We start from the raw sequence: 11668 nt of genomic DNA on the forward strand, positions 1-11668 counted from the left end.
TCATCTTAGTAAAGTACAAATGTTTGTTTTTAAATAAATATACACGATTACACGAAATTTAATAATATAAATAATTCTGAGATATATAAATTGTTTATTTATTTTATAAATACATGTTTGTGTTTCAGGCTGGAAAACAACATTTCCCACAATGCATTTCCTGCGTTGAATTTCTTTGGACATATATACATTTAAACATTTCTATAGGTTCTACATTTCTGGTATTTAAACTCTACTTTTTTCAATTCTGCTTCCTGATTGCTACCTCACTTCAAATTAATTTAGTATTTAAGAAATTAATTGCAGTATGTTTATCTCATTTCAATTCATTTCAAAATATACATTAGATTCATTTTAAGTACATTTCAATTTGTGGTAAGAAACAAAAAAAAATTGCCAGAGGCCAAAGACAAATTTTTACGTTACAATCAAAACTTACAAAAGTTACTTGCGAAATACAATGGGGTCCAATGTTGTCTGGACCCCAGTGTTCTTTAAAATATATTTTTTTTTACTGTTCATGCATGTTCAGAACAACATGAGGAAGAGTAAATGAAAGAGACATGTCATAAAGCCAAGTATGGTGAACCATACTCAGAATTTCTGCTCTGCATTTAACCCAACCAAAGTGCACACACACACGGAGCAGTGGGCAGCCATTTATGCTCAAGGACACCTCAGTCATGGAATTGCCAGCCCAAGACTCAAACCCACAACCTCAGGGTTAGGAGTCAATCTCTCTAACCACTAGGCCACAACATCCTGATAGTGTTACAGCAGGACTCTGTAGGCGACTCTCTCCACTGAGCCCCCAGCTTCTGTGGCTCCTAATGCTGCTATATTTGTTCCTGTGCAACTATAGTGTCTTTGGAAGCTCCTCATACCCTCATAGAGAACAAACCCCACTCACAGTGAGATCTCTGTGCCCCCTGGCAGCATCTCTATTGTGTGGGCCTCCTGTTGAGCCCAATCCAGAGGATGTGTTTGAGAGCTTAGACACACTCGAGTCGCTGGGGCTTGTCGCTGAGCGCTGATCTCTGGGTTGGCATCAGGAGGCAGGAAGAAGCATCTGCTTATCTCTCACCCTCCCGCAGGCTTATACCACACTGGCACTGGTCGTCGCTGGTACAGTTGGTCCAGCAAGCATGAGGGCTGACACGAGCCAGATTTCCTTGCTTGCGTTTGCCCTGTTGTCTCAGTATGTGTGCCAGAAACACAGTGAACATCACAGCATTTGGCGGCTCTGCTGCATACTAATGGCCACAGCAAAGCCAACTGGATTCTGAACCAAATGCTGGTCCATGCTGAAAAGATAAGCTGTAGATCTGAGGATGTAGGAGGTAAACGCTGCCCAGTGCTTTACCTGATGGTTGCCAAAGTTAGAGCTTAGAACGTGAATTTATTGAACACTTCTTACTCGTTTAGTTTAAAGAAATAGCTCACCCAATAAGGGAAAATCTGCCATCATTTGTTGTTAATACCGGTTAAGCAGGAGAAAAGAAAAGTCATCCTAGCATTGTGGCAGTGAGTTTTACATACTTTTATCTACAGAAGTGTAAAATTCTGCTGCTATTTAGCTGGTTTTACAAACCCAGTTTGAATTGCCATGCTTGTCCGTGCTGGTTTAGCACTGGCTTTCAGTTGGTCTACCTGGTAAACAAGCACAGCTGTTCTGTTCAGCAGCGAAAAATGGAATTAATTTTTTTGATAATAATGTTTTATCGAGAGGATCGATCTTCACGTTAAAGTAATGTTCCCACATATATAATAATATGATACAATAACTATTATAATAACTAATTCATCAAATTAATTATTTTCATTATTATTAATTATAATAAAATAATTAACTAGTAATTTTATTATTTTTTCAAGTTTTATTTATTATTCAAATTATTTAGCAGGGAAATGATTGTGAAAAAGTTTATTGAAGACTGTTTTCTATTTATCTTTTTCTATATTTTCTTTATTTGTATTTATATTTTATTATGTATATTATATTAATTTGCATAAAACTGCATGAATTTTCAGATTGTGTGTGTTTATATATATGTGTACACACTTCCCATCACATCAGATCCAATCAAAGCCATCTGTGCCAAACAATTTCAGTAATTCAAGAGCTATTCTCAAAAACAAACTCATCACAGTCACACAGGACTCGAGGAATCTTCAACCTCCAGAAGAAAAACAAGCAACAACAGGCGTGTTATGAGTTTCCGTCTGAAGAACACACATTAAAGTTTCTAGGCTGTGCTTCATTTTTAGCCAGTTAAGCATGATGTTGCGTGACAGTTTAATAAAGCAGTGCGGTCTGAAGATGAGCTCTGGTTGTGTTACTGTTCATGCAGAAGTTCAACTAGGGCATGCTGGGACTCCAGTCTGTCTTTTATAAATTTATTTATTAAATATGTAAGGAAGTCCCTTGTGCTCCTAAGGATGCATTTATTTCATACAGTAAAAATGGTCATTTTGCTAAAAATTATTATTATTCAAAATGACTGTCTTCTGTTGTCTTTCGGATGAGACGCTAAACTGAGTGCCTGACTCCCATGGCACTTCTCTTAAAGAGTGGGGGAGCATCCCCAGTGCCCTGGCCAAATTCCCTCCACTGGCCCTTGTCAATCACGGCCTCCTAATAATCCCCATCCACTGAATCTCTCTCAATCCTCTTCACCTGTAGCTGTTGTACTGTGGCTGCCGTCGCATCATTCAGGTGGATGCGGGACACTGGTGGTGGTTGACCCCTCATTTGATTTTTAAGCACTTTGGGTATACAGCAATGCATAATAAAGCACTATATAAATGCCTCATTCATTCATTCATATTGTAATATATTTTCAAATGTAATTTGTTTTGCATAACATGCTTTGCAAATAGTTAAATATTCTTATAATATGTTGTAAGAATGTCTGCGTTAAATACTTTGTATGTTGTAACTCAACCAATCGTACTGATTTAATTCATTAGGATGTTTAGTGATGTAGCGTTCAGTGTGTTAATGAAATCAGATGAATGTAATGATTCACACCTGCAAGAGTTTTACGATTACCATCATTAAATCCTCCTAAAAACCCTCCCTGATCACAGATGGTGTTCATGATCATGAGCTCATCTGCCAGACTCGTAATATGTGCCATATGCTTCTCTCTTGGATCTCTCACGTCGCTGTCTGTCAGAAACGAGGGATGTAATTTCTCTGACTCTTGGGATGTTTATAAACTTGGGATTTTGTCATGTAGATGCTACGGCAAAACATTGTGTTACACTCCACGGGGGAGCAATGCTATTCAGAGTGGATTTGTGGGCCACTTTTACTGTGTGTGTGTGTGTTGGAAACGGAGAACTAAAGTACTTAAGAATTAGAAGAAAATAAAATGTTTGTGCATTCAAAACTCTCCTCTACAATGCTGTTGAATAAAACAGCATATGCTGGTTAGGTATGTTTAAGCTGGTCCTGAGCTAGTTATGTGCTGGCCCTGAGCAGGAGCTAGTTGCTCAACCAGCTTAAACCAACTAATGACCAGCTTAAACCATGTTTCAAAACATACCCAACCAGCATATGCGGTTTTATTTTTTAACAGGGTTGGTGGTTGCTATGTGATTTTTAGAATGTTTATGGGTGGTTACTAGGCAGTTGTTATTTGGTTGTTGTTGCATTCTGCACCCACAACCATTTACCCTTGGTAAATATGATCAAAGGTGGCTGTGAAAATTAATCTGTGTTGTTAATCCTTTTGTTCTTTTATGTAAAATAAATCACAAAAATCTAACCTTTCATTGCATAATACGAATTTAAAATGGGGGGAAATATCATTATGAAATAAATGTTTTTTTCAAATACACGTTGGACACAATTGTTTGCACCCCTAGAAAATCTTATGAGTTCTTATGTTCACAGTTTTGAGCACTCCAGGGTGATTATGTACATGAAATTATCCAGCAATGGTTTCCTGATTCACAGAAATATAAATAGGAGGGAAAACAAAGCCCAAATTTCCTGAATCATCCATCACAATGAGAAAAAACCAAAGAATATATTTCTAATGTGCAGCAAAAGATAATTGAGCTTCACAAATTAGTGAAGTGGCTTTAAGAAAAGAGTTAGACCAGTGAAAATTTCCATTTCCACCATCAGGGCAATAATTAAGAATTTCCAATCAACAGAAAATGTTACGAAACATTGCCTGTAAGAGGACGTGTGCCAATATCATCCTAATGTGCGGTGAGGAGGAGAGTTTGAGTAGCTAAAGACTCTCCAAGGATCAGAGCTGGAGAATTGCAGAAAATAGTTGAGTCTCAGGTTCAGAAAACCTTAAAACAATAGTCAAACAGAACCTACATCACCACATGTTGTTTGGGAGGGTTTCAAGAAAAATTCTCCTAGCTCATCCAAAAACAAACTAAAGCATATTCAGTTATCAGACATAACTGGAACTTCAAATGGGACTGGCTTCTATGGTCAGATGAAACAAAAAAATGAGCTTTTTAGCAGCAAACACTCAAGATGGGTTTGGTGAACACAGAGATAAAAAGTACCCCTTGTGTACAATGAAATATACTGCAGTTTTCTTTATGTTGTGGGCCTATATTTCTGCTGGAGGTCCTGGACATCTTGTTTAGATCCATGGCATCATTGATTCTATCAAATGCCAACAGATAAAAAAATCAGTAAGTGACTTTCTGTTAGAAATCTTATAATGGTCCATGTTTGGATCTTCCAACCATACAATAATCCAAACACAAACCTCAAAAACAATACAGAAATGGGTCACTGACCTCAAAACCAAGCCTCTGCTAAAGCCAATCCAGTCCTCTGACCTGAATCCTGCAGAGAATTAGAGGAGTGAACTGAAGAGAAGAAGCACCAACATGGAGCTGGGAATCTAAAGGGTCTGGAGTGTTTCTGGATGCAGGAATGGTCTCTGATCTCTTGTGAGGTGTTCTCTAACCTCATCAGGCATTATATTAGAACATTTTGAGCTGTTAAAATGTCAAATGGAGGTTTCCAAAAGTATTGAATAAAAGGGTGCTGTTAATTGTGGCCAATGTGTATTAGAGAAAAACATTTATTTCATGATGATACCCGCCCCCCCCCCCCCCCCCCCCCCCATTTTAAATTATCATTATCCAATGAAAGGTTAGATATTTGTGATTTTTTTTTTTAAATAAAAGATCAAAAGGATTAACAATGCAGATACATCTTCAGACTTTTTTGATCATATTTACCAAGGGTGTCCCTATTTTTGGCCATGACTGTATGTTCCTTAGCATTGTGGGTGTTAACTATGTTGTGTAGGTGTTTAGGGAAGTTGCTATTGCATTTAAAATGCTTTTAGCATGTTGCTATTAATTACAGGGTAATGTTATACGATTGCTTGTTTTTAACACGTGGGTGGTTGCAAGGGAGTTGCTTTGGTGTTCTAGCTTAATTTTTACATGTTATGTTTGTTGCTGAATGAAATAATTTTCCGTATTGGTTTTATACCTGCATTTTAAATTATTCATTGTGTTTTGGGGTTACAGATCAACTGATCAACAATCACAGTTATAAGGTACTAACAAAGTGTAAATTAACAATTATTAAATTATTATTATTAAATTGGACAACTGCATACAGCAGCTAACTCAATTTACATGATGTGTACTGCTAGGCATCTTTGGCTTCCTCTTTTTGTGTAATTTGGATGAAAAATGTGTGCCTTTTTATTGTCTGAGTCACATATCAAAAGTTGCTAAAAGTTGCCAAATAAATTGTTGAAATTGCTATATGTGTTGCCAGGTGTTTTTGGACGAAAAAGTTGCTATGGTAGTCTGAAAAGTTGCTAAATTTAGAAACAGAATTGCTAAGTTGGCAACACTGGTGGTTACTGGTGTGTTTCTTTGTGATTGCTATGGCGTTCTGAGTGTTTTTTAACATGTTGATATACCATTGTGAGGAAATTATGAGTGGTTGCTATAGTGGTTTTTAGAATGTTGGTTTGGAGGTTGCTATGGTGTTCTAAGGGTTTTTATTTTGTTTTTGTTTTTTTATACTTGGCTGCTTGCGCATGTTTTGGAGGGTGTTTTTTTTTTTTTTTTTTTTTGTGTGCTATTGGTGGTTTCTAGGGAATTGTGTTAGGGTGTTGCGTGACAACTGCTAAAGTCTTCTCCTAATTGTTTTTGTGTGTGCATTGCTGTTTAGTTTCTAGGTTGTAATAGTGATATTTGCATAAGCAAAAACTACAAATGAACACAAACCACTCTATTAGAATCTTGGTTTGTTGGATAATTTGGTCCAAGTGAAACCATGTTTAATATACTGTGTCATCCTGCACACACACTTGACTTCCCGCTGCCTCCAATTTACAGTCTGGTGAATCCAGTCAGTGTGATTTCTTACAGACACAGAACTTGTAAATATATCTTATCTGTTGCTGTTCTTTCCTCTGGGACTCATTTCATTGGTCCTTAAGCCAGTCTGCACTTACAGGGTGATGTCATTTCCTTGGCAAGACTTTCTCTGCCTGATTGGTCCATTTATATGTCCATATGTTGAATGTCACAAAACTGAACAGTCTGTTTTCTTAAAAATCATTACTGAGGTAATATATCTTATTTCTTTCAGGTACCCTTTCCCTACAGTCTTCAGTACATGCAGCAAGAAGGATCTCGCTGCGAGTTTGGAGAAGGGTGTGGGCATGTGTTTGTTCAACATGCCGGAGGTGAAGGTGCTCTACGGAGGCCAGAAATGTGGAAACGGATATGTCGAGGAGGGAGAGCAATGCGATTGCGGAGATGTGGAGGTACGTCGGAGCTCGTGTGTGTATGTTTCGCTTTTTGCAAACATATTTCATGCAGACATTTACATGATTCAATTAAGTGCTGCATATGTGCTGCGATTTTCACACTCTCCAGTGAGTCGTGCATCATTAGCAGTCGCTCCTCCAAATCTGTGACAAGAGCGAAATAAACAACCGAGTGTTTTCTGCAACCACGTTGTGAGAGGAAGCACAAGAATGAGAAGCATCTGTCACGTTGGACCAGGAGATTTTGCGAGGACCGCAGAGAAAAGCTTTTGTTAGTGTCTGAATGCTTCAGGTGTTTCCTGAGGGTTTAAATCTGTTCAATGATGTCTTTGCTGAAAAGTTGCTGGCAGTGCTGTAAAGTACATTGTTTGTGTCTCAGCGTCCAACAACAATGCTCATGTACAATTTATGAAATTCCACCCAGCCAGCAGTCAGAGAAAAACATCTGGGAAATTAATACATGATTTGTATGCTTAAGCAAATATAGAGTCACATCTCTATTAGAAAAAAAAAATAAAAAATTAGGATGTCTTTTCTGCTCACCATGGCTGCATTTATTTGGTCAAAAATACAGTAAAAACAGTAAAATTATGAAATATTATTGTTATTTAAAATAAGTGTGTTCTATTTGAATATATTGTATAATATAATTTATTCCTGTGATCCGCCGCTGTATTTTCAGCATCATTACTCCAGTCTTCAGTGTCACGTGATCTTCAGAAATCATTCTAATATGCTGCTCTAGAAATATTTCTGCTGTTATGAGTGTTAAATCTCTGTCTCTGTAGGAGTGTCTGAATCCCTGCTGTAATGCCAGTTCATGCACACTGAAACAGGAGGCCGTTTGTGCACATGGACAGTGTTGTGAAGACTGTCAGGTAACTTTTGACCTTCAGCCTAATTCACTTTATTTGTTGATTCTTTTATACCTTGCTAATTTTATGTACTTAAATTAAAAATGTGCAGCAAAATTAATTTATGAATTTAACTTAAGGATGCCATTTATTCAGAAACATTTATTAAATGTTGCATTATTTTATAATAATTTAATATATAATAGATAATGTTATTTAATATAATGTAAAATATTATACAAAATATTAAATTAAATATTAACTTTTAAAATTTTAAGTTAATATTTTCTTAAATCATGTCTGTTTTCACTATGCTTATTTTTTTCCGTGTTTGTAAATAGTAATAATCTTATCAGAAGTTGGCTATTAAAACACTATATGCCGAAATAAGCAACCAAAATTAGTAAGTAAAAGTGCTTATTATTCTAAAGTAATCAATTTTTTTTATTCTTTAGAACATGGACATGGACTGAGGAATCATTCACAATAAAACCAGGAACATAAATAAATTAAGATAAAAGTAAACAGTTAATTTGTATTGACTGAAAGGACTTCATTGTGTTATTGCCTTATTAATATTAAAATATTGTCTCATTAATATATTTGCCAAATTTCATGATGTGTTTGTTGTGTAGCTGAAGCCTGCAGGGACTCCGTGCCGTGAGACCGGTAACTCCTGTGACCTGCCGGAGTTTTGCACAGGCGCCGATCCTCACTGTCCCGCTAATGTCTACCTGCACGACGGACACGCCTGTCAAGGTGTGGATGGACACTGTTACAACGGCATCTGCCAGACACACGAGCAGCAGTGCATCACACTGTGGGGACAGGGTGAGGACAGCGCCACCCGCAGGCCTGGAGGAACAGCTACTGCATCGGTCTATACCTCATCTGTGTGTTCAGTGTACGTGAAAACTTTGTGTTTGTGTTTAACAGGTGCAAAGCCAGCTCCAGGAATCTGTTTCGAAAGAGTCAACTCAGCGGGAGATCCGTATGGAAACTGTGGAAAAGACGCAAAGGGATCATTCGCCAAATGTGAAGCACGGTAAGACAAAATATCAAAAATGACAAAGATCAGTCACGTAATATTGACTGATGGATCGTCGTTAAGAAATTATGGTTCTATTCTATTTAAAGAAATGTAAAAAAAAAATAAACACTTGGTTTGCTTACAAATAGCACCCTGATTTGAGCAGATGTTTGTTGATTTGTTGCAAAATTAATTCTTGTATCTTACCGATTTTTGGAAGAATGTAGCTTTTAGTTGGTGCACTTCAGGAAGACAGAAAATCAATTGTACCTTCAAAAACCTCCAAGGACTTTAAATGTTTATTTACTAAAAGTGTTTTTCACTTAAAATTACAGTTTAGGGTTTAAATCTTAAATGAATTTCTCTCGTTAGGTTCTTTCCATTTTGTTCTTTATTGACTGACTGTCTCTCTCTCTCTCTCTAACACACACACACACACACACACACACACACACACACACAGAAGAATAACAACACAATTCTTTAAAAGAAAGAGAACAGAAGACTATTGAAAAAGTGACAGTAATTTGTAGGTTACACCTCTCATAAATTTTGTTTTAATTCAGCTCAGATTGGCTGCTTTATTAAGGGCTTCACGGATCACATCCTCGATGTAGTAATTACTTTAATGACTGAGGTGAACAGACGGAGAAAGAAACGGTTTCAGCCGCTAATGACTCTTTATTTTGGCCAAAGGGACTCGAGCCATGTTCTGTCTGTCTGTCTGTCCCCTTCTTTCTTTTTTTGGATGCAGCTGCATGAGAATCTGCCCTCTGAATGCAGTAATTGGTCTTTAGTGGAGAGGATGCCTCAATACAATATATATATATATGTATACAGTATATATATATATTTTTTAACATTTCTATATTATTATTATATCAAATCAATAAAAAGATGAAAGCAAGGCTAAATGTAAAAAATAAAATACAAATATAAAACACACACACAAACACATCAATTTACAAATATAAATTGTTATATTTATTTTATTATTTTTACTATATAATTATTATTTTTACCTCAACTAAAAAAAAAATGCAAAAAATATAATAAAAATGTATGTTAATTGAAAATCTTTGTAATATATTTTTAATACAAATAAATTACTAATTAACTATTAATTTATCAATCATTATATTTATTATTATTAGAAGTCATATGGTAACATTTTAGTATAGGGTCCAATTCACACTAATAACTAGTTGCTTATTAGCATGTCTATTACATATTGGCTGTTTATTAGTGCTTATAAAGTACATATAATGCATGACATCCATAATCCTACCCAATACCCTAAACTTAACAACTACCTTATAAACTATTAATAAGCATCAAATAAGGAGTTAATTGAGGCAAAAGTCATAGTTAATGATTAGTTAATAGTGAGAATTGGACCCTAAAATAAAGTTTGACCCATATTTTTAAATGGTTTCTTCCTCTTGTTTTCCAGAGATGCTAAATGTGGGAAAATGCAGTGTCAGGGCGGAGCCAACCGGCCGGTGATTGGCACCAATGCTGTCTCCATAGAAACCAACATCCCACTCCAGGAAGGAGGGCGTATCCTCTGCCGTGGGACTCATGTGTACCTGGGAGACGACATGCCGGATCCGGGCCTCGTGCTCACCGGCACCAAATGTGGTGAAAACATGGTAAAGAGAGTAAATAAAGAGAAGATTGCTTATTTAACACAAGGGTATTTCGAGTGAAACTAGAGCGTATGTGTGGATTATAAGGAGAAGTTCACTTCCTGAATGACAATTCTGTCATCATTTATTCACCCTCCACTTGTTCCAAAACTGTATGAGTTTCTTTTTGCCGTGGAATACAAAAGAATATATTTTGAAAAACGTTGTGTCCAAACAGTTGATGGGCACCATTGACTTCCACTGTAGGGAAAAAAAATACTGTTCGGATGTTGCAAGCATGTCACAAAACTCATGGAGTTCACACTGTTGGCATTTTGCCGCAATCCATATTTCTGACCCTGATCTGATGTCTTTTAATTCATTTCTAAATCAAAATCTATAGAAGTCACTGGTGCTATGCAAAGGCAAAATTCAATAATGTTTAGTCAGAACTGAGTCATGAATGAAATCAGGGATGTTAACTAAGGAAAGAATGGCCTCATTGGTTACAGCCTGACATGATTGGAAATTACCCTGACATCACATTATTAATAAAACAAAGTCATAAATAAAGCTGAATTGCGTCTGATGCACACACAGCATGAGACACTTTTCCATGCCGTTTGCTGCTGTGAGGAGATTTGGATGGATCACGTCAGTGTGTTTGATGAGCGTTGAGCTGTCAATCATCTCTGACTGACAGAACTAAATGAAGTCTCTCTCTCTCTCTCTCTCTCTCTCTCTGTGTGTGTGTGTGTAGATGTGTATAAACAGACAGTGTCAGAATATCAGTGTGCTCGGGGTTCATGAGTGTTCGGCCAAGTGCAGCGGACATGGGGTGAGTTTGCACCTGTCTGACTGTCTTTACAGTTTCACTCATATAATATATCTGAATGCTCGGTGAATAGCGTTTCATGTCGACTTTAAAGGGTCAATAAGTAACTTTTTAGGTATTTTATTATCTAAAATCAATATTTTTATTCATAAATATGCCCTCAATGGTGTACAAATACCTATGCCAATGTTTAAACTAATCCTCGTAAATGAAGAATTTATTATCTTTATATACATGGGACGGGTAGGTCGACGGAGGCTTCCATGTAGTTTCGCCATCTTGCAAAACTATAATAGCAGAGAGGGACAAAAAGTACTAAGCCAACGCGTTTTCGGTCAGAGCCAGAAACGCAGGTGCAGAGCAGTGAGAGGCGCTTGAAACTGCACCGGCAAGTTTAAAAGTCTGGATTGCATTCTTATTATGGACCATACATATGCCGCGCCACAGGAGAAGAAAACATCGTCGCCAAAACGAAGTGCTATTAGAAGACATCCTGTCAAAGCTTTTTGGTACATATCGCCTACCGTAGATGC

The 11668-nt window shown here is 36.9% G+C and overlaps 1 protein-coding gene across 1 annotated transcript in view; it reads left to right on the forward strand.

Annotated features, from left to right (window-relative positions):
* Positions 1–11668, forward strand: part of LOC132121705 (disintegrin and metalloproteinase domain-containing protein 12-like) — a 104169-nt gene that overhangs the window by 82133 nt on the left and 10368 nt on the right. The window contains exons 12-17 of the mRNA XM_059531416.1: positions 6608–6785; positions 7577–7666; positions 8278–8473; positions 8579–8687; positions 10126–10324; positions 11061–11138. Of these exons, the coding sequence (XP_059387399.1) occupies positions 6608–6785; positions 7577–7666; positions 8278–8473; positions 8579–8687; positions 10126–10324; positions 11061–11138 (850 nt within the window). The remainder of the gene's footprint in view (positions 1–6607; positions 6786–7576; positions 7667–8277; positions 8474–8578; positions 8688–10125; positions 10325–11060; positions 11139–11668) is intronic.

The sequence above is a fragment of the Carassius carassius genome, chromosome 39, assembly GCF_963082965.1.
Source record: "Carassius carassius chromosome 39, fCarCar2.1, whole genome shotgun sequence".
Taxonomy (NCBI): domain Eukaryota; kingdom Metazoa; phylum Chordata; class Actinopteri; order Cypriniformes; family Cyprinidae; genus Carassius; species Carassius carassius.